At 58.3% G+C, this 22550-nt stretch overlaps 1 protein-coding gene across 4 annotated transcripts in view; it reads left to right on the top strand.

The window, feature by feature from the left end:
• Nucleotides 1-22550, top strand: part of FBXL18 (F-box and leucine rich repeat protein 18) — a 49775-nt gene that overhangs the window by 8370 nt on the left and 18855 nt on the right. For 3 of the 4 annotated variants that reach the window (XM_042921297.1, XM_042921296.1, XM_042921295.1), the window contains exons 3-4: nucleotides 592-2135; nucleotides 14259-14477. In XM_042921297.1, coding sequence (XP_042777231.1) covers nucleotides 592-2135; nucleotides 14259-14477 — 1763 coding nt within the window. Of the gene's footprint in view, nucleotides 1-591; nucleotides 2136-3304; nucleotides 3500-14258; nucleotides 14478-22550 lie in introns of those variants that run through there. The other variant, XM_042921298.1, reaches the window with a different exon arrangement.

The following is a 22550-nucleotide window of genomic DNA, read 5'->3' as shown; positions in this document are numbered from 1 at the left end:
ACGTCCTCCAGGTTCACCATGTTGTGGCACGTGTCAGAGCGTCACCGTGTGGCCAAACGGTACTCCTTTGCGTGCGTGGACCGCGTTTTTGTTTATCCTCTGTCTGTTGGTGGACGTTTGGGTTGTTGCCACCCGTTGTTGCCACCCGTTGTTGCTGTGGGTAGTGCTGCCGTGTGCGTGACGGGCACGGATCGAGTCCCTGTGTCTTCCATTCCCTCGGTGGAGTTGCTGGGTCACATGGTAACCCTGGCTTTAGCTTAAGGAGGCGGCACCACACTTTTCCACACCCGCTGCACCGGTTTACATTCGCGCCCACCTGGGGGTTCTCGACTGCGGGTTCGGGTTCCGGTAGGCCTGTGGGGAGGGGAGGCAGGGGCCGGCTCTCCCCTCCGGTGTCCCTCCTCTGCTGGAGCGCAGAGCCCCTGCAGGGCCCCTCGTGGCTCCGGGTTGTCCACTGCTGAGGGGGAGGGTGTGGGCCGAGGGATGAAGGGGAAGGAGCCGCCCGATGCCTTCAGCCCCTTTCCTTCCTCCCCGTCCCGTCCGTCCCGTCCTGTCCCGCCCCTCCCCGTCCCGTCCCGCCCCGTCCCGCAGGCGAGCGAGGACAAGGTGAAGCAGGTGGTGAAGGAGATCGGCCGCGAGATCCAGCAGCTCAACATGGCCGGCTGCTACTGGCTGTCGGGCGCCACCATCGAGCACGTCGCCCGCTGCCGCGGCCTGGTGAAGGTCAACCTGTCGGGCTGCCACCTGACCTCCGTGCGCCTCTCCAAGATGCTGTCGGCCCTGCAGCACCTGCGCTCCCTGGCCATCGACGTGAGCCCCGGCTTCGATGCCGGCCAGCTGAGCGGCGAGTGCAAGGCCACGCTGAGCCGCGTGCGGGAGCTCAAGCAGACGCTGTACACGCCCTCGTACGGCGTGGTGCCCTGCTGCACCAGCCTCGAGAAGCTGCTGCTCTACTTCGAGATCCTCGACCGCACGCGGGAGGGCGCCGTCCTGTCGGGCCAGCTCATGGTGGGCCAGAGCAACGTGCCCCACTACCAGAACCTGCGGGTGTTCTACGCGCGCCTGGCGCCCGGCTACATCAACCAGGAGGTGGTGCGGCTCTACCTGGCCGTGCTCAGCGACCGCACGCCCGAGAACCTCCACGCCTTCCTCATCTCCGTGCCCGGCAGCTTCGCCGAGAGCGGGGCCACCAAGAACCTCCTGGACTCCATGGCCCGCAACGTCGCGCTGGACGCCCTGCAGCTGCCCAAGTCCTGGCTCAACGGCTCGTCCCTCCTCCAGCACATGAAGTTCAACAACCCCTTCTACTTCAGCTTCAGCCGCTGCGCCCTGTCCGGCGGCCACCTGATCCAGCGGGTCATCAACGGCGGGAGGGACCTGCGGAGCCTGGCCAGCCTGAACCTCAGCGGCTGCGTGCACTGCCTGTCCCCGGACTCGCTGCTCCGCAAGGCGGAGGACGATATCGACAGCGGCATCCTGGAGACGCTCGTGGCGTCCTGCCACAACCTGCAGCACCTCAACCTGTCGGCCGCCCACCACCACAGCGCCGACGGCCCGGGCCGCCACCTCTGCCAGCTGCTGGCCCGGCTGCGCCGCCTGCGCTCCCTGTCCCTGCCCGTGTGCTCCGTGGCCGAGGCGGCGCCGCGGGCCGACCGCGCCCCGGCCCAGCCCGCCCCGCACGCCGTGCCCCGCGGCTTCGGCAAGAAGGTGCGCATCGGCGTGCCGTCGTACTCCGGCCCCCTCCCGGGGCAGGCGGCCCCCCAGCCCTCCTCCGTGTTCTGGGCTCTGCTGAAGAACGTGCCCTTTCTGGAACGCCTCGAGCTCATCGGGTCCAGCTTCTCCTCCGCCATGCCGCGCAACGAGCCCGCCATCCGCAACTCCCTCCCGCCCTGCAGCCGGGCGCAGAGCGTCGGGGACTCGGAGGTGGCCGCCGTCGGCCAGCTGGCCTTCCTGAGGCACCTGACGCTGGCCCAGCTGCCCGGCATCCTGACGGGCTCCGGGCTGGTCAGCATCGGCCTGCAGTGCCAGCAGCTGCAGTCCCTGTCGCTGGCCAACCTGGGCCTGATGGGGAAGGTGGTCTACACGTCCGCCCTCTCGGACATGCTGAAGCATTGCAAGCGGCTGAAGGACCTCAGGTGAGGGGGCCTGGCGGCTCCGCCGTGGCCGCCGCCGGCCCTTCGGAGGCTTGAGAGGCGGCAGGGGGACGTGAGCGGCTCGGGCCCTCGCGTGGCAGACGTTCGCGTACCTGCTGCCCGTCTGCCGGGGTGGAGGAGGGGCGGGCTGTCCTCTAGCCGCTGAGGGCCTGGGGGGCGGTGGGGCCCGACCGGGGCTGGGGTGCGGTGACGGGACTCAGGGAGGCAGCAGGGGGCGGAGGCCGGGGCGGGAGGCAGGCGTGTCCGCATCGCTGCGGTCGGTCGTTTGAGTGGTTGCTCTAGAAGATGCCGCTGTGTGCGCGGTCCTGGTCAGTCCTCGCGACGACCCCAGGAGGCGGCTGTTGCCCCACGTAGCGGAGCTGGTGAGGGGTGGTGCCAGGAGCCGAACTCGGGGCTTTCCGTCCGACTGTGTGCTTTTTGAAGCCAAGAGTCAGAGGGCGCTGGGAGGAGACTCGAGGCCAAGGCTTTCTGGAAAAGCGGGAGGCATGTACCGGGGCCCCGGGGTCTTGCAGACACACCGGGTGCTCAAAAGCACAGGTGAGGTGGGGCGGGCAGCCAGGTGAGGTGAACGCACTAGAGCCGGCGGAGGGAGCAGTCCCGTCTCCGGCTGGGAAAGGCCCCCCTGGCACCCGCCCGGACCGGAGGAGCCGGAGACAGGGGCGCTGAAAGGGGGCGGTGCTTGCTGTAGGCAGGTGACAGTGGCCCAGAGCGAGGTGGCAGGCCGATCTGAGAGAGGAGAGGGTGAGGGGCAGGACCCACCCAGGCTGCTGTCCTAAGAGTCCAGACACAGCGGACTCTCGCTGAATTGAGCCGTGGAGTGAGGGGGGTTCTTGTGAGCATCGAAAGGGTAAGCCTTTGGGGGTGCCGGGGCGGCTCAGCGGGTTAAGCGTCGGCCCTTGATTTCGGTTCAGGTCGTGGTCTCACAGTTTCATGAGTTTGAGCCCTGCATTGGGCTGACAGTGCAGAGCCTGCTTGGGATTCTCTCTCTCTCTCTCTCTCTCTCTCTCTCTCTCTCTCTCCTCCCCCACACACACTTCTCCCCCCACCTCAGAATAAATAAATAAGCTTTAAAAATAAAATAAAATAAACTTAAAAAAATAAATACAGGGTAAGCCTTGGTTGACCTGAGACATGTTTGAAAATCTTGACAGATCTGGTCTTGAAAAATTGCGCTGAGCTTGAAAAATCACACTGTTTCCCAGAATCTACTGGAAGGTATGGTGGGGCGGATGCCAGCTCTGCTGGGGCTTCAGGTTGGGGAGGATGTAGCGGCCGGGCTCAGATCACTCAGCTGGTCTCCCTGTCAGGCTGGAGCTGTGGGGTGGCTGGTGGGTGGCACGAGAGCAGGAGCACTGAGGCGTGTGTGTGTGTCACTGTCCCCACAGTGGTCAGCGCGCACTTTGCGTTTTTGCCGAGTGCCAGGTGCTAAGCCAGGGGCTGTCGGGCACCGTCTAGTCCCCGTGACAGCCCTTCATCGTTCCCGTTTCACAGACGAAGTAGTGGAAGCTTGAAGGAGGAGCTGAGGTTCACCCAGCTCAGTCGAACTCCAGAGCTTGACCTTGGCCCCAGGTCGTGCCAAATGGAAACCACTGTGCCTTTGCAGGCTTCCACTTTCCCCTCAGAAGGCGTCCTCTGACAGGAAATGGGGCCGGCTGAGTGCTTTGCCGCTCCCGCTCTGGAGCCTTCTAGGGGTCCTCTGCAGGCTGTGCCTGCCGTCTGTCCACTCTCCCTCCAAGCGCGATCCACACTGCGGCTCCTGAGGCCCTGCCGTCGGGGGTGAGAATCCCAGGATCCGACCCGGCAGAGCAGGGAGAGTAGGCCTCCGTGTTTTCCCGCCGTGTCGGATCCACACACCCTGGATGTGCGGCTTCGGTCGTTAGCCCGAGTGTCCACGGAACCCCGTATTTGGGGAGGGGGCAGTTGTTCATGCCGTGTCCCGTGCGTTCCAGTTACCCTCGCTTCGAGAATCGCAATGCTGTGTTGTTAGAACCCCCTGGTTTAGACCTGAGTCAAAGTTAACCTCCCGGGAACTTCGAGGTGCAGTGTGTGCCTGGCTCTGGCCGCGGCCTCCCCAGCCACGTTCGGCCTTGCCCAGGGGTGATACAAGGCGTCACGAAACGGTTAAGGACGCTCGCTGGGCAGCGTTGCTGTTCCCATTGCAGGGACCTTTGGGACCCTCTGTCCTGCCGCAGGTGCGGAGTGCCCGGGTAAGTTGGGAGGAGCGAGGACCGCAGGCCTGCTCTTTACTTCCTGCCACCCCCCCCCCCCGACGTCCCCCTTCCTGCCCACCTCTGCCTTGTGGCCCAAATTCCATCCTCTCTGTTAATTTTTCTGGCTTGGGCGCCTCTCCTGCCGGGTTGGGGTGTGGCATCAGCCGCCGGGGACGGAGGAGGGGCCCCGGCTGCAGCGGGCGGCCCCCTCCACCACCGTCTTCATGGGACGGGCCTCCTGACGTCAGAGGCTTGGATGCCTGTCTTCTTGCCTGTGTATCTGCAGCAGCAGGAATCTGCTCCCTCCTCCACTGGTCCTTCTCTGTCCAGTGCCTTGTCCCACCTTGCTTCTTCTTGGGCCTTTGCCGTCACATCGCTGGCCTTTCCGGAAGGAGCGGTGATCAGCGTGCGGTCAGCGGGCCACATTTCGCTCAAAGCTGCAGATGGGTCCTGGTATATATTTAGCAAACAGAAAACTCCCCGGGTCTGCAACCCTGTTAACCTGTTGGGAGTCTTGAGATTAGGAGGAATTGAACATTCCCCAAAATTGGGGGCGGGTGAACACCTGAGTTTTAATTTCACTAAATTCTGAGTCAAGGTATTTCTGGATCTCTCCTCTTTGCGATCGGGTTGTTTTGTTTTGTTTTTTTTTCTTTTTTCTTTCTTGCCAACCCATTAAACCTTGTGCCTTTTCTGGCCGTGCTGTTGGGGAGTGTTTGGTCATCGTCCGGGAGTGTTTGATAAAAACGGAAGTCGATGAAAATGAAATTAAGTAAAATACAGCACCTAATTTAATAAGTCAAAGTAGTCAGAATGTCTCCCCCAAATGCCTGCCTCACGTCCACAGCGTTATGTGTCTGCTGCCTGTGGGGCTACCTGGACATGGCAGGTGCTGCCGGCTCCCTGGGCTGCTGGACGCCTAACACAGGCCCCCTTCGGACTGGCTCTGCCTGCCTCACCCTGCTCCTAGATCCTCCACCTGTAAAGTGGGGCTGGTGAGAGCAAAGCTCTTTGTACCTGGAGGGCCTACAGAACAGGGTTAGCACCTGTAATACCCACGATAATTCTTTCTTTAAAAAAATTTTTTTTAATGTTTATTTATTTTTGAGAGAAAGAGAGAGAGAGCAGGCATGAGTAGGGGAGGGGCAGAGAGAGAGGGAGACACAGAATCTAAAGCAGGCTCCAGGCTCTGAGCTGTCAGCACAGAGCCCGACGCGGGGCTCGAACCCCCGAGCCATGAGATCATGACCCGAGCCGAAGTCGGACGCTTAACCGACTGAGCCAGACGGGCGCTTACTTTTAAATGAGTAAAAATGGGAGTCAAATCAAGCGTACGGTTCCTCAGCGGTATTAGCCACATTTCAGCCGGTCAGGAACCACATGTGCTGGTGGCTTCCATGTTGGACAGAACACACATGGAGATTGTTCCCATCTGCACACAAGGTTTTGTTGGACAGAGCCGAGTTAATGCCAGGGTCCTGAGATGGGGTGTGTCGGGTGTTTCGGGAGCAGCCAGGAGCCCGTGTGACTGGAGGGGAGCAGAAGGGCAGGTCACACCGCTGTACTGAAACAGACTGGGGCCAGGGCAGGAGCAGGGGCGCTGTCACTGTCGGGGAGGCCGTGTCAGACATTCGGGGAGAGACCCAAGAATTTGCTGATTGATCAGATATGTGGGGCGGGAGGGAGGGCTCAAGGATGGGTCCAGACGATGCTGACGCTTTTGGCCCGAGCATTTGGGCTGATGCGGTCGTCATCATCTGCGATGGGGAGGCTGTGGGGCACAGCTGTGCACGTGTGTCCCAGAGTTTGAGAGGCGGTGGACTGCAGCCAGCACGTGGAACTAAGCAGACCACAGACCGGGCCCGGGGTCACCCAGTCAGGAGGTGGAAGAATCAGCAAAGCCGACTGAGCAGGAGCCGGCAGGGAGGCAGGGAGCCGGCAGATGGAGGGGGAAGGTGTTCCAGAAGCTAGAGGAAGGGACTGTAGGAAGTGACTGCTGTTGGATCCTGTTGGTGTACTTGTGACGGCTGCCAGCTGTTTTTTCCGCACTCATAGGTGTTGACTCCTTTGACATTTTGAACGACCCCGGGAGTAGAGCTATTATTGTCCCCTTTTGCAGATGAGGAAAGTGAGGCCCAGAGGATTAAGGAGCTTGCTTGAGCCACACAGCTGGTCTGTGGCACTTCCTGCCTCACAGGGCCTGTTGAGCGTTGAGCGGGGTAACACAGCAGCATTTAGTGGTCCTGAGTGGCTTCTGCAGCTGGAACGTGACCCTTGTGGCTCAGGTCCTCCAGGAGCAAGGCTGTGCGGGAGTTCGGTGGCTGGGGAGGCCTGTGGGGCCCGGGCTAGATGGGTTTTGTAGGTCGGCCCGGGAACTTGACCGCCGCTCATAATGGACTCTCTGTGCACGCTGGCTGCCGAGAACCATGTCCGATCAGAGCTGGGTACTGCCTGTTCAGAACAAACACCAGTTTCTAAAACGCAGCCAAATGGCCCCGTTCCCCTGGATTCTCGCCTTCTGCGGCAAGCCGAGCCCAGGGAGGCTGAGGGACAGGAGCAGGTGGCACTTGCCCGCCTGCCGTGGGCAGGAGCTGCAGAAAGGAGATGGCGTCCCGTGCTCCGGAGACACCGGCACGCTACATCTCCCCGGGCAGCTCCCACACTTCCCGGCAGAACGTCCCTGAGGTGGCCGGTGCCGCCACCACTGTGCCCATCAGCGAGGCCCATCAGGACTCCTGGCGGGGCGCGGCCTCCACGCAGCCAGGACCCCTCCCGCGGGGAGGTGGTGCGGGAACACGTCGTGCTGACAGCGCCTCGCGTTTCGCACGCACCTCGGCGGGGAGAGGAGCCCACGCCGCACAGAGCAGGGCGCCTTCTTTCCCAGGGCTGATGAAGCCCTGCCTCCTGGGGGAGGGAGGGGAAGGCATCACCCTGAGTCACCCCGGGCTGCTCGCGACCTCAGAACCAGGGCGGCGTCTGGGCGGAAGTGAGAGGGCTGGTTTGGAGCCAGGCCCTGGAGGTCGTCCCAGGACCGCCCTCGAGGCCCGGGCCCTCCGGAGGTGGGTGGGCTGATAGGGGACGCTCCCCGAGCGCCTTCCTGTGCCCACAGAACCTTCAGGAGACCAGGCTGCCTTTCGGGGAGCGGGCTTTGGAGGCCAGATCCTCCCTGAGCAGAAGGTTGAGGCGCGGCTGAGGGGGACGACTGCCTCCCGAGGCAAAAGTGATTCCGGTGGATCGTTTTCCTCACCCTCTGACCAGAGGGCAGGCACTGGCAGCCACCGACACCCGGCCATTTCTGCCACCAGGCCGTGCGGGGAGCCGGGGGGAGGTTTGGACGGGCCACCCCCCCTTGTCCAGGCAGCTGGTGGAGTGGACAGGCCTGCCCCCATCCCAAACACCTGTCATGGGTGGCTTCCTTCGGAGTGGGAGAGCCCGGAAGTGGCCGGCTGGTTGAAAACTGTTTAAAAGGCTGTGTGAACACACTCTGTTTACTTGGTTTGAAACCCAGATCCGCTACGTCTCCGGTGGGTAGCATGGACCCACAGCGCCACCTAGTGGCCAGAGCGCCACAGGCCTGTTCTTCCTCAGGGACGAGCCAGAGACCGCGGTCAGGGTTCTGGACTTCAGCCCCTCCCGTTTTCCCACTTTCAGGTCTGCAAAGGGATGCTTACCTTAGGACTTTTAAAAGAGTAGGGGTGCCTTTGGGGTGCCTGGGTGGCTCAGCCGGTTGAACAACCGACTTTGGCTCAGGGCATGATTTCATGGTTTGTGGGTTCGACTCCTGCGTCGGGCCCTGTGGGATCCCACGTCCCATTTGGGCCCATTTGGGACCCCCCGTCTCCCTCTCTCTCCACCCCTCCCCTGCTTGCATTGTATCTTTCAAAAACAAATAAACATTAAAAAAAAAGAAGAATAGGGGCGCTTGGGTGGCTCAGTCGGTTGAGCGTCCTACTCTCCACTTCGACTCAGGTCATGATCCCAGGGTCGTGGGATTGAGCCCTGAGTCAGGCTCCAAGCTGAGTGTGGAGCCTGCTTCAGATTCTCTCCCTCTCTCTCTCTCTCTCTCTGTCCCTCTCCCCTGCTTGCGTGTGCACACACTTCCTCTCTCTCCCTCCATCTCTCTCCCTCTCTCTCTCAAGTTGAAAAGAAAAAAATTTTAAATATTTAAAAAAGAGAGTAATTTGCCTTTGAAAGATAGAATGAAATAGTATATTTAGACTTTTTTTCAAGAAAAGTCAACTTTTCAGAAAATTCACACTTATAACCGGGATGACATTCGCTTTCCGTCTGGGCCCTGCATGACTTTGGCTGTTACTTTGGCCTTCCTTTGGGTAAATGAGGACTGCACACAGCCACCATTGCTTCTCGGAGAGGCACTGCTCTCTGCTCACGGCTCTTGGAGTCCTTTCCTTACCGATGAAATTCGTTCAGTGGGTCTGGGGGTGGGGGGAGGCCCGTGTTCACATCTCTGCCAAGGGGCACCTGCTGGCATCGGATCTCTGATGGCTGTGGCTGCCCCAGGGGGGTCCTTTCTCTAGCATTGGAGCCCAGAACAGCCCTGCCAGGGGCTCCCTCCTGCCACACACTGAGTGCCGCTCTTCTCTTCCCTCACACGTCCTGAGTCTCCACTGTTGATGGGGGAGTGAACGTGAGACTTCTTGTGAGCGTACTCTAGAAGGACCCACTGTCCTCCCCACAATGTTAGTGTCAGGAGCTTAGTAGCATTTCTACTCGTATACATTTTTTTTTTTTTTTTTTTTTTTTTTTTTTTTTTAAAGTGTTTATTCCATGATCTCTAGCAAGTGTTTTATTTTTTATTTTTTTTTTTTTCAACGTTTTTTATTTATTTTTGGGACAGAGAGAGACAGAGCATGAACGGGGGAGGAGCAGAAAGAGAGGGAGACACAGAATCGGAAACAGGCTCCAGGCTCCGAGCCATCAGCCCAGAGCCTGACGCGGGGCTCGAACTCACGGACCGCGAGATCGTGACCTGGCTGAAGTCGGACGCTTAACCGACTGCGCCACCCAGGCGCCCCATTTTTTTGTTTTTTTAAAGTAATCTCCACCCCCAATGTGGGGCTCAAACTTGTGACCTGGAGATCAAGAGTCAGAAGCTCGGGGCACCTGGGGGCTCAGTCGGTTGAGCATCTGACTTCGGCTCAGGACATGATGTCACGGTTTGTGGGTTCGAGCCCCATGTCGGGCTCTGTGCTGACAGCTTGGAGCCTGGAGTCTGTTTCGGATCCTGTCTCTCTCACTCGCTCTGCCCCTCCCCCTCTTGTGCATGCACTCTCTCTCTTTTCTCTCTCTCAAAAAAAGATAAGTAAATAAAAGAAGATGTTTATTCATTTTTGAGAGAGAGAGAGAGTCAACGTGCCAGCGGGGCAGGAGGAGAGAGAAAGGGAGACACAGAATCCTAAGCAGGCTCCATCCAGGCTCTGAGCTGTCAGGACAGAGCCCGACATGGGGCTCGAACCCACAAGCCGTGAGATCATGACCTGAGCCGAAGTCAGACACTTAACTGATTGAGCCACTCAGGCACCCCAGTGTTTATTTTTGAGAGTGGGGGAAGGTCAGAGAGAGGGAGACAGGGAATCCCAACCAGGCTTTTTGCTGTGAGCACAGAGCCCCACCTGGGGCTCGAACCCCCCATCGGTGAGATCGTGACCTGAGCCGAAGTCGGATGCTTAACCGACTGAGCTCTCCAGGCACCCATAAATATAAAATAAAATTAAAAACCTGTCTCATGAACCACATTTCAGTGAGTGGTGGCCCTACTGCACAGCTCAGGTTAGAACATTCCATTGTTGGGGGATATTCTGTCGGGTGGCTGCTGTAGATAGCCGGGATTGCTCTTTTTTTCCTCAAAGACCCCTTTTTGAAAACCTCTGTCCTTTTGTCCTGGAACTTGGTAGTGTCCCCAGGTGTCGGGGTGATGGGGACCCAGTGCATGACCAATTGGGTCTTTTTAGGCTTTGAGAACTGGGGAGCGCCCATCCACTGCCCTACACCCAGTCCTGGTTGGATCAGCCGTTCTGAAGGTGTTGCATTCAGAGCATTTCGGGTCTCCCTCCACCTGGGGGCTTGGACGGGGACACTCTGTCTTGTTGGGATGGGGGTGGGCATTTCTTGCTCATCCTGGAAAGGTCTCCTTTTATGAGCATCCACGACTGCTTAGCACCTTGTCGGCAGTGTCCCAGGAGGTCACCAACCTGGCCGGGAGGTCTCTGTGGATCCTGCATAGGGATGGAGGTCTTGCCCGCAGCCACTGGGCCATGACTCAGAGAGACAGAATGTCCCGGGTCTGACCTGGGGTTTCTGCGAGGAGTTTTTGCGCGGCGCCCGGGCCCTGGGAGGAGCTGCTAGGTGGATTAGCGTGGCCGGCCTTGGGGACACTTAGGGGATCCTAGGGAGAGGGACAGGGGCACCCAGCGCATGCACAGCAGTGTCCTCTCAGTGGAGGCTGCAGCCCCGCCGGGCGCGGTCCTGCACTTGGTCTCTGGGGCCTGGCTGCCCGCGGGGGCCGGCCGAGTCTCTCCCGCCATCTGTCTCGAGTCCGTCGGTGGCCTTGGAGGCTCCCGGAGAAAGGACCTTGCCTGCTGCCTGGTGGCCGCCCTTGTACAGTGTCCTTTTGTCGGTCATCCGGTTCAGAAGGAGGCGACCCAAAGACTGATGAAGCCTGGTAGGGGCGGGGAAGCACCTTCCTGACAAATCTTGTCCTCTGCCCCTTTACCCCCCGCCCCGCGTTCGGGAGGCAGCGGGTTTCAGCTGCCTGTGGGCCTCCGCTGTCTGCCGGGCCCCCCGTGGGCTGCGGTTCCCCACGCACGGGCCCAGATCCGCATCATCCATCCAGGCCCCCCGCTGGCCACGGCCACTGCCCTGCTGCTCGGGCCGGCGCCTCCACGAGCTTCTGTGCTGCCACAGCCTTGGAGCCGCTCTGGCCAGGTGACCGGCGACACCCCCCACGGCAGCCGGAGCGAGCTGCTTTTTGTTCTTTTTTACTCCCCTGCCCCTCAGAGCAAGCTGTTTATTTATTTAATTAAAAAAATTTTTTTGATGTTTATTTATTTTTGAGAGACAGAGCGTGAGTGGCAAAATGGCAGAAGAGAGAGGGAGACAGAATCTGAAGCAGGCTGCAGGCTCTGAGCTGTCAGCACACAGCCCGACGCGGGGCTTGAACTCATGGACTGTGAGATCATGACCTGAGCCGAAGTTGGACGCTTAGCTGGCTGAGCCACCCAGGCGCCCCTATTTTAAATGTTTATTTATTTTTGGGGGGGCAGAAAGAGGGGGACAGAGGCTCTGAGCAAGCTTTTTAAGGGCATCAAGTGGAAAAAAAATAAAAGCATCAAGTGATGACTGTGTGTGTCTAAGATGGACGGAAGTCCTGCTGAAGGCAGTGACATAAGGAAGTTTCTGGAGCCGAGCTCTGCTCTCCAGGGATAATCCTTACGTTTTTCTCTGGGAAGGTCTTACACAGGGGGACACACGTTGGTCTCTGCTCACGTGGTTGTCTTGGGCGTGTGTGTAACTGACCAGGGAGGTATCTGTGAGTCTGCTCGGCCTCTGCGTTAGGGTCCTGGGGCTCCCCTCACAAACCGCCACAGCACAAGCGGATTCACGCACAGGTTTTTTTTTTTTTTAATTTTTTAAAAAATGTTTATTTTTGAGAGAGAGACAGAGTATGAGCAGGAGAGGGGCAGAGAGAGAGGGAGGCACAGAATCCGAAGCAGGCGCCAGGCTCTGAGCTGCCAGCACAGAGCCTGACGTAGGGCTCGAACCCACGAACCGTGAGATCATGACCTGAGCCAGTCGGACGCCCAACCGACTGAGCCACCCGAGCGCCCTGGATTCACGTACAGTTCTGAGAGCCGGAGGTTCGAGCTGTAGGTGTCAGCAGGGCTGGTTCCTCCTAGAGGCTCTGATGGAGCCTCTGTGCCAGGCATGTCCCCTGGCTTCTAGAGGCGGTCGCTGGCAGTGCTTGGCAGTCCTTGGCTTGTGGCCGTGTCACTCCAGTCCCTGCCTGCAGTCACATGGCACTCTCCCTGGGTGTCCCTGCGTTGCTGTGCCTCTGCATGGCCTTCTTGTAAGGAACTGGACACTGGATTACAGCGCCCCCAGTCTAGCACGACCTCATCCTAACGAAGTCCCCCCTGCAAAGACCCTGTTTCCAAGTAAGGTGCGTTCACGGGTGCCAGGGGCTAGGACAGCCACCTGTCTGTGGGGGGGGGACACAGCTCCCACCAGCTCCTCTCTTCCCATTCTCCTGGGTCTCGGCCCTCCTCCTGGCAGCCCCCGCAATCCTGTTAGCTTCCCCCCGGCCCTCTGCTCTTCCTCCGACTCGCATTCCAGAGGGCTCCCTTGGCCTGCGGCCCGGCGTCCTGCCGCACATCTGGGCATCTGCTGGTTCCGCAGCCGTGTTTCCAGCTGGTGCTGAACTGCCCTGTCCATTGTCCTCAGCACCTCCAACCGTGTGTCCCCACCACATCGCTCTGTCTGCCCTCTAGGCTTTCCGGCTGGTGCGCAGAAGGGTCTGGAAGGCTCCGGAACATTGTCCTCCACACCACTTTCCTGTTCTCATCCCTGTGGCTGGAGGCTCCAGCACTCCTTCCTGCCTGTGCCAAGGCCCTGTCCGACAGCCACTGTGGCTCTCCCATCTCTTCGTGTCTTTCCTTTTCCTTTTCCTTTTCCTTTTCCTTTCCTTTCCTTTCTTTTCCTTTCTCTTCTTCACTTCCTTCCTAATGTTTATTTTTATTAAAAAATTTTTTTTAATGTTTATTTTTTGAGAAAGAGAGCATGAGCGGGGGAGGGGCAGAGAGAGAGAGAGAAACAATCGGAAGCAGGCTTCAGGCTCCGAGCTGGCAGCACAGGGCCCGACACGGGGCTCGAACCCACGAACCATGAGATCACGACCTGAGCCGAAGTCAGACACTTAACTGACTGAGCCACCCAGGCGCCCCTACTTCTTTTAAATTTTATTTGTTTTGAAAGAGAGAGAGAGAGAGAGAGAGAGAGAGAGAGAGAGAGAGAGAATGAGAATCTCAAGTGGGCCCTGCGCTCAGTGCACTGAGCGCAGAGCCCAGTGTGGGACTCGAACTCGCAAACTGCGAGATCACTGCCTGAGCCGGAATTAAGAGTTGGGTGCTCAACCGACGGAGCCACTCGGGCACCCCTCTTTTCGCCCGTCTTTCTAAAGCAGGTGGGACCTGGTGCACCTCCCATCTTTTGTGGTGGTCTGTGGCCGAGGCCCCGGTTTTGTAGATTGGCTCTTCTTTGCCTTCAGCCCCTATCTACGGGGGGACCTGCCCGGTGTCCCCTCCCCTTCCGTGGCAGGAGGACTAGGGATCTGCCCGGTGTCGCCTCTCCTTCCGTGGTGGAAGGACTAGGGATCTGTCGCCTTCCCTTCCGTGGCCGGAATGGCCCCAGCCTCCAGATCCCCTCCACTGCCCTCAGCCTGTCGTCGTGTGTCACAGGCGCGGGCAGCAGTGTGTGGCTGGGATCCCATGTAAGCGCGGCTCCCCGCCCCCTGCCCGACAGGTCAGCGTTTGAGGTGGGTGGGGTGCCGAGCGGCCAGCCCAGCCAGCGTGCGGGTCTCCAGGCTCCGGGCAGTGGCCGGCTGGGGTCTGTACGGTGGCTCGCCCGTCGTGTCAGGTTCTCCAGGGTCTGCCCCCAACTCGGGATCAGCTGGGAAGGCCCTGGGGTCTGTGTCTCCTCCCGATGCCCCGGGGGACTGTGGCGTAGACAGGCGTGGGGACAGCTGGTCTGGGTCTGGCTCCCAGAGACCCGCTTGGCCCCCCCTCGCGAGAGGCTCCCCCCACCCCACCCCTGCGCAGGGGGCGGGGGGGGGGGGTCCGGCGGCAGCAGCGTGGTCTCACACCGCCCTCTCTCCCCGCAGGCTGGAGCAGCCCTACTTCAGCGCCAACGCCCAGTTCTTCCAGGCGCTGAGCCAGTGCTCCGCGCTGCAGCGCCTCTGCCTGGTGTCCCGCAGCGGCACCCTCCAGCCCGAGGCCGTGCTGGCCTTCATGGCGCGCTGCCTGCACGTCGTCGTGTGTCACATGTTCACCGGGGAGTCCCTGGCCACCTGCAAGAGCCTGCAGCAGTCCCTGCTCCGGAGGTGAGTGGGCGCAGGGGTGGGGTGGGGGCGCGCCGGGTCGAGAAGGGCGAGCCTTCCTGGGTCGAGAGGGCGCCCGCGGAGGTGGCGTGAGAACGAAGGCCAGCTCCCTTTCGCGGCGGCGCCTCACCTCCCGGGCTCTCCCGCTGCCCCACGGTCGAGTTCCAGGCAGCCGAACTGCAGAGTGTTTCCTCCCCCCCCCCCCCCCCCGTCCCCCTCCCCCACCAAGCGCACACGTCCCCACGGTGCGGTCGTCCAGATGAGGAGTGACGCTTAGGATTTCCTCAGTGCCTGCCCTGGTCCTTTCCCGTCCCGGGGTTTGATTCAGAGCCCTCGTCACAGCGGTAGTCACGTCGTCTTAGCCTTCGGCCCGTGACAGCCCTCGGTCTCTCCTGGTCTCTCATGACCTTGACGCTTTGTGCAGACCACGGGCCAGGTGTTTGGTAGGATGTCCGTCGTCACCCACGGTGACGCTGTGTCCTCGGCGTGGTGTGCCAGGGACACAGGGTGTTGTCACGTCTTCTCATTGGTGTCTGCGGGTCCCTCGGCCCGTTATTCCCTTTCGAATGAAGAAGCATCTCGTGGGGAGATACTTACAGAGTCTGCAGATACCCCGGTTCTCGTCGGAGTTTTGCCCGCTAATCTTGGCATCCACCGACGGATCTTTCTAGTGACAGTTGTTTTACTTTGACGTCTGGCTGTGATGGTTGTCGGTTTCCTTCGTTCCTCCCACTTTTGTTAACGGAGCTGTGCTCTGAGCAGGAACCTGTCCCCTCTCCGCATTCACTTACTTCCTCGGCATCTACTTGTATCAGCACGGACTCGTGGATACTCGTTTCATTCAGCGGGGTTTTGTCATGCTCACACCGTTCATGGCTTGCACAGATCGTTCCAGATTTGGCCGTGGGCGTGTTCTTTCAGGTTGGGTCCTGTGCCCCCTTCCACATGCCCCTTCCTTTTCTGAGCTTGTCCTTCCTTTCTTCCTTTTCCTTCCTTTTCTGTCACTACAAGATATTCCAGGCCCAGTCCTGGAATCCACCATTTCCTCATGGAGCCTGGCTCCTTTTATTAGAGGCTGGAATTAGAAACCAAGGCCGGGTGTGGGGTATGCTCACTGCTGCTGGGGTGTCACCGCCCCCAGGCCCCCTTATGGACGCAGTAGGAAATTGAGGTCTGTATGTTCTGTTTTGTTTTGTTTTACCTTAATTTTTTTAAATGTTTATTCTTGAGGGAGAGAGAGAGCCTGCACACGTGAGAGCAGGGGAGGGGCAGAGAGAGAGGGAGACACAGAATCTGAAGCAGGTTCCGGGCTCTGAGCTGTCGGCACAGAGCCCGACGTGGGGCTCGGACTCACGAACTGTGAGATCATGACCTGAGCCGAAGTCGGTCGCTTAACCGACCGAGCCACCCAGGCGCCCCTACGTGTTCTTTTTTTTGACGTTTATTTATTTATTTTGGGAGAGAGAGTGGGTATGCCCGTGTGCACGTGGGGGAGGGGCCGAGAGAGAGAGAGAATCTCAAGCAGGCTTCGCACTGTCAGTGCGGAACCTGACTTGGGCTTGGTGTCTTGAACCGCAAGATCGCGACCTGAGCCGAAACCAAGACTTGGACGCTCGACTGACGGAGCCACTCAGACGCCCCGATGTGTGTATGTCCTTACACACATCCGTATTTGTGTGTCCCCGTCGCCCGTTTGCATCCACATCAAAGACAGGTTCATGCTGACGCGTCTCGTCCAGCCCGGCAGCCCAGGGCTCCCGTTCCCGCAGACTCCTCTTCCTTCCTCACGACCTCCCTCCCTGTCGTTGAACAGTCTGGGTGTCACCATCCACGGGGTGTTTGCTGGTCCGCTCCACCCTCGGGCGCACACCTAAGGCAGTTTGGGAGTCGCCAGCCCACCGCCTGGAACCCGGAGGATAATCTGTATTCACGCTCTTGGCCTCCCCCCGGTCCCTGCTTTCCGGAGTTACTCAGCGTTGTTCTTTGCACCCCACCCCTTCAGTGTGCTCATGTCACTTGTTTGTCATGCAGTCGGGGTCCTTTATCGCTGTGTCACGTAGCATTTTGCCTTCGCGCCGCGTCCTGGGAGGTTTTATTTGTCCCGTGTTTCCGTACGTGAAGCCAAGCCTTGCTGTGGCGCTCGGAGTCAGGGCTCTATCAGACGGCGGCCTCGGAGAAGCGCCGCCCCACGCCCCCTCCCTCCGCCTCGCTACCACCCCATCCCCCGCTTAGACACCTGGTCTTGTCAGTTCTCAGTGATTCGTTCTGTTTTCTGTTTTCACAAATGAACAGATACACAGTGTTTTCTCCTGTGCGCTTTCTGATATGTGCTTTGCTTTTTTGCTTAATAACATGTATGTTGGATTTCGGGTCATACGGCCCTGCGTTCTTTTTCGTCGTGAGATGTATATACATAGCACAGTTTACCGTTTCAACTGTTTTTTTTTTAAGTTTATTTATTTTGAGAGAGACAGAGACAGGGTGAACCGGGGAGGGACAGAGAGAGAGAATCCCAGGCAGCCTCCGTGCTGCTGTTGCGGAGCCAGATGCTGGGCTTGAACGCACGAAACCATGAGATCATGACCTGAAGTCAAAAATCAGATGCCCAGGGGCGCCTGGGTGGCTTGGTCGGTTAAGCATCCGACTTCGGCTCAGGTCATGATCTCACAGTCCATGAGTTCAAGCCCCGCGTCGGGCTCTGTGCTGACAGCTCAGAGCCTGGAGCCTGTTTCAGATTCTGTGTCTCCCTCTCTCTCTGACTCTCCCCTGTTCATGCTCTGTCTCTGTCTCAAAAATAAATAAACGTTAAAAAAAAAAAAATCAGATGCCCAACCGACTGAGCCACCTAGGGCCACCACCCCTCACCCCTCCACCAAAAACAGTTAAGGGGCACCTGGTGGCTCAGTTGGGTGAGTGTCCAACTCTTGATTTAGGCTCAGGTCGTGATCCTGATCCCAGGGTTGTGGGATTGAGCCCCGTGTCGGCTTCCCCACTGAGTGTGGACCCTGCTTAAGATTCTCTCTCTCCCTCTTTAAAAAAACAAAACAAAAGCGATGACAGTTTTAACTGGTTGTAAGTGTCCCGTCCGGTGGCGTCGAACGGGTCCACGTTGTTGTGTGATCACCAGCCTCCATCCTCGGACTTTTCATCTTGCGAAAACGGAGGCCCTGTCTCCAGAAACACTAACCTCCCGGCCCCTGGCTCCCACCCTCTCCCTGTCTTGGAGTCTGACCACTCTGGCGACCTCACCCAAGTGGAACCACGCAGTGTTTGTCGTTTTAGGTCTGGCCTTTTCTGCATTCCCTTTGGAATTTACTTTAAGAGTCTTAAAACACAGAGATAAAAGATAATCGTGCATCGATGGAAACAAAGCTCCCTTGACTTGTTGCACCTGCCGGTGTGAGTTTGGTTTCTAAGTCCCAGGAGTACAGCCCCAAGTACATCCCCTGAGAAGCATGGGGTTTTGTTTCTGTGTGTTTGTAACGTCCATAAATGTCTGATACAGGCACGTGGCTATGCAGCCTGTGTTTTTCCACCGCGGATTTGAGGTCTGCCGCTGTTCATTAGCGCTAGTTCGTTCCTGCCACGTGCTATGCGCGGTAACCCTTCAAACGGATTTGTCACATCTTGTGTTTCTGTTCTGCTGATGGATGTTCGGGCTGTTTTCCTGTGTTTCCTCTATCCCGGTGAATGTCCCTGTGCAGCTACCAGATTCCCAGATGTGACACTATCAGACACCAAAATCGGGGCACCCGGGGTGGCTCCGTCGGTCAAGCATCTGACTTCAGCTCAGGTCATGATCTCGCAGTGTGTTTGACTTCGAGCCCCGCGTCGGGCTCCGGGCTGATGGCTCGGAGCCTGGAGCCTGCTTCGGATTCTGTGTCTCCCTCTCTCTCTGCCCCTCCCCCACTCACTCTCTGTCTCTGAAAGATGAATAAACGTTAAAAAATTTTTTTTAAAAAAAGAAAATGGCAAAATGCTCTCCAAAGTGATTCTCCCAAGCCCTGCTTCCCCTGGCGGAGTGTGAGAGAGTTCCTGCCCTACATCCGTGCCCCACCCCTTGATATCGTTGGGCTTTGGGCTTGTCCTGGTCTCCTGGGTGAGGAGGGCCCTCCTGCTGTCCAAGCTTGTGTCTTGTCTGTTCCCAGCAAGCGTCGTCTGACGTGTTCATCACCAGGCTCTCTCCCGGTCTGTGATCAGCTCCGCAGACGCCTTACTTCTCTGTCGGCCTTGGCTTTGGGTGGTGGTGTGTTGGCTGGTGAGAGGCTGGGCCGTGCCCGGAGTCCGTGGGCCCACCGTATCGGGTCCTCCTCCTGGCTCCTGCTGTGTCCGTCGTCGCTTCAGGTTGCTGCCATGCGTTTAACGGCCGCCTCCGCTGCCTCTCTTACACCCGGAGCTTCCTCTCACACTTGCCGCCCGTCCTGTTCCCCTTCTGGAGAACCCAGGTATCAAAGCCGGCTGGTTTGTCTGCAAAGTAGAGCCACGTGGGCTTTGAGTGGCGGTCACGGGGAGCCTCCCCGGGGGCTGCACTTGCCAACCTGAGTCCTGCGTGTGCCGGAGGCTCAAAGACCTCCTGGAAACGCTGATCGCACCGGGGTGTTGCGTTAACTAAGCAGGTGGCCCGATACCTTCGGCCGAGTGAGCGTCGATGCCCCTCCAGCAGGCAGTGGTGAGCGTGGGTTAGCCTAACGCTTGGCCAAGCAGTTGAGTGAGGCCCTGCTCCTAGGCTCCCCTTCGGTCGAGTGCCCCACGCTGCACAGCCTCCCTGGCTCCACTCCAGACTCCAGAGCACTCCCCGTGCAGTGCTCCGCAGATCCCCGGTCCCCCCGGGCTGTGCTGGGCTGTGCTGTGCTGTGTGGGGACGGTGACTGTCGAGTGAAGACTTGGGGATTCCTGAGCTTCCAGCACGTGCTGGGGAGTTTGAACGAGGGGTGGAATTGAAGTCTCGACTAATGACCGGAGTTGCTCAGTATCAGATCACTCGCCTCCGTCTTAGGCTGACCCAGGACAGCTTATCAGGTGGAAACCAGCGTGCGGGCTGACGGGCACCGTCTCTGCAGCCAGCGCCAGGAGAAATTCTCAGTCGGCAATCCTTACCTTTCCCTCTGTGCTGGAGTCCTCGGAGACGCAAAGGTCATCAGCTCCTGACCCATGAGACCATGACCTGGGCCGAAATCAAGAGTCGGACGCTTAACCCACTGAGCCCCCCAGGCGCCCCTTGAAGCCTTTTTTATACACATACCATAAACGTTACCACCTTGGCCGCTTGTAAGTGTAGAGGCGCACCTCCCTTTATCGTGCTTTGCGCGCCGGTCCTGTGTTTCGTTTTGTTTTACAAATGGGAGGTTTGTGGCAGTTCTGCATCAAGCAAGTCTGTTCGTGTCATTTATCCGACAGCTTTTGCTCGCTGCGTGTCTCTGTGTCACATTTTTGGTAGTTCTCCCAGCATTTCAGACGTTTTCTTTGTTATTAAATTTGTTACGGTGACCCGTGATCGTGTGATCGTGAAAACTAACCCGCTTACCCAGCTCCCCTGGAACCTCTATTCGACTTTCTATTTCTTTTTCTTTTTTTTTTTTTTAATTTATTTATCTTGAGAGAGAGAGAGAGAGAGAGTGCAGCAAGGGGCAGAGAGAGGGGGGAGAGAGAGAATCCCAGGCAGACTCCACACTGTCAAGCACAGACAGAACCTGATGCGGGGCTTGAACTTACACACCGAGAGATTGTGACCTGAGTCAAAATCAAGAGTCAGTCGCTTAACTGACTGAGCCACCCAGACTCCCCCTTAATTTTATTTTTAAGCAACCTCTACACCCAACTTGGGGCTCAAACTCATGACCCTAAGATCAAGAGTCGCACCTTCCGCTGACTCAGCCAGCCAGGCGCCCCAATGCTAAGATCTCTCAACTCTTAAATTTTTGGTGTCTTTGCACTTCATTTAGACTTTGAAGCAGTAGGTACTGGGACAGTCGTGAGTGAAGGCAGTAGAGTTCAAACACTTCCTGCTCCTCGAGGGGCAGCGCTCTGCCCCCGTCGCCCTGCACTGGGGCGTCTTTAGAAGCCGTGCACCCCCTCGCCTTCAGTGCCCTGCAGACCAGGGCCCCCGTCTTCCGCTCAAGAGTGTGGCATTCCTGGAGGCGGAGCTAGAACTTAGATAAGCTCCCAGAATTTGAACAAGTCGGGAGGAATGCTTCCTGGAGAGAACTTGACCCGAGTGAGCAGGTCGTTTGGGCAGCGGCCATTTAGAGACCGCTCGTGGGGAAGTGCGCGGCGTCCCTGAAAGAGAGCTGAGTGTGGACGCTTGGGGTCAGCACGGCCGAGAGGGTCGCTTCCTTCACCAGTTTTGTGTCCCGGGGATCGGGGGGAGCTGACAGGGAGGAGGCCACCGATGTTAACAAAATGCCGAAGACAGCCATCAGCCGGGAGGTCTCCAGAATTTCCGGTGGCCTTGCCGGACAGACTTCACGTCCATCTTTGCAGTTTTCTGCTGAACTGCTCAGGAGAAATCCTAGCTGAGGTTTTCCTTTCCCTGGTTATGGAAATAATATGTTAATACTCCTCTAAAAATTTGGACCATGCGTCAAGCTGCTTTTCTGTGAGAGCTCCCCATGGTTCCACCAACCAGAGGTCATCGCGGCCGGCCGACCCGGGGTGGACTTATCATATGGTGTGTACTCTGATTTTTTTTTTTTTTTTCTGATTTTATTTTTAAGTGTTCTCTACACCCAGCATGGGGCTCGAACTCACAACCACAAGATCAAGATTTGCAGGCTCTATGGACTGAGCCAGCCTGGTGCCCCTACTCTGATTTTTATTTAAAAAAAAAATTTTTTTTTTTTTTAACGTTTTTATTTATTTTTGAGGCAGAGAGAGACAGAGCATGAGCAGGGGAGGGTCAGAGAGAGGGAAACACAGAAGCTGAAACAGGCTCCAGGCTCTGAGCTGTCAGCACAGAGCCCGACACGGGGCTCGAACTCACGGACCGCAAGATCATGCCCTGAGCCGAAGTCGGCCGCTTTAACTGACTGAGCCACCCAGGTGCCCCATCTGATTTTTAAAAACGCAACACATTGTAGATGGTTTTTATGTCGATAAATCTGCACATGATTGTTATCATTTCTTAATTTTTTGTAGTGTTTACTTTTGCAAGAGAGACAGATTGCAAGCAGGGGAGGGGCAGAGAGAGAGGGAGACACAGAATCCAAGGCAGGCTCCAGGCTCCGAGCTGTCAGCACAGAGCCCGACGCGGGGCTCGAACTCACAAATGGTGAGGTCATGACCTGAGCTGAAGTCGGACGCTTCACCGACTGAGCCACCCGGGTGCCCCTCTGCACACAATTACCTTTCATTCTGTTTTGTGTCCGTTATATGGGTGGGTCGCGGTCTCTGGTCTGGCCGTAGCTCACTCTGTGTACCACTGACTCCCCTTCACCTTCCGCTTTAGGAGTCTTCCGGCTCTGGAGCCCGTGTCGGCAAGGGCAGCTCACCATCGCGTGTCCACACCTGAGTATGCTCGTTGGGTGGGATGGAGTCAATGCTGTTGGTGTGCCCGGGATTCGGGGGGCTGAGTCGGGTGCAGGCTGTGCGGCCCAGGCGCTGTGGGCTTTGGGAGGGACCGCAGCTGTCCGGGAAGTGGGGTGCGCGGCAGGTCGTGCGGCTGCCCCGCCCTGTGCTCTCCCCACGCACCTGCTGTCCGTGCAGGCGAAGGCCGCTTTTCTCTGGTGCACGATGGAGACGCTGCTGGGCCGGCTCTGCCCTTTCGGCCGCGGGGAAGAGTTGCCAGTCCTGTGTCCCCCTCGCCGACTTGCTGTAGGTCACCGCGTTCCCGGGGGCTCTGGCTTCGGGGAGCTGGCACCTCCCCGCTGGACGTGTTCTGCCAGAGGAGCTGGGACTGGCCCGTCCGCTCCCGCCCGTTGCCGAAAGCCGAGGCTCGGAGAACCCTGTGGGGTTCTGCCTCTCTCCCCGCTGAAGGGTAGCTTCCCGCAGAGACGGGGACCAGCTTTCCGTGTACACACGGAAGCCTTCTCAGAAACTGAGAACATCTGAGGCCACCACGCCGTTCAGAAGCCCGTACTT

Source organism: Panthera leo, chromosome E3, assembly GCF_018350215.1.
Source record: "Panthera leo isolate Ple1 chromosome E3, P.leo_Ple1_pat1.1, whole genome shotgun sequence".
Lineage (NCBI taxonomy): Eukaryota > Metazoa > Chordata > Mammalia > Carnivora > Felidae > Panthera > Panthera leo.
This window is presented reverse-complemented; position numbering and strand designations above follow the sequence as displayed.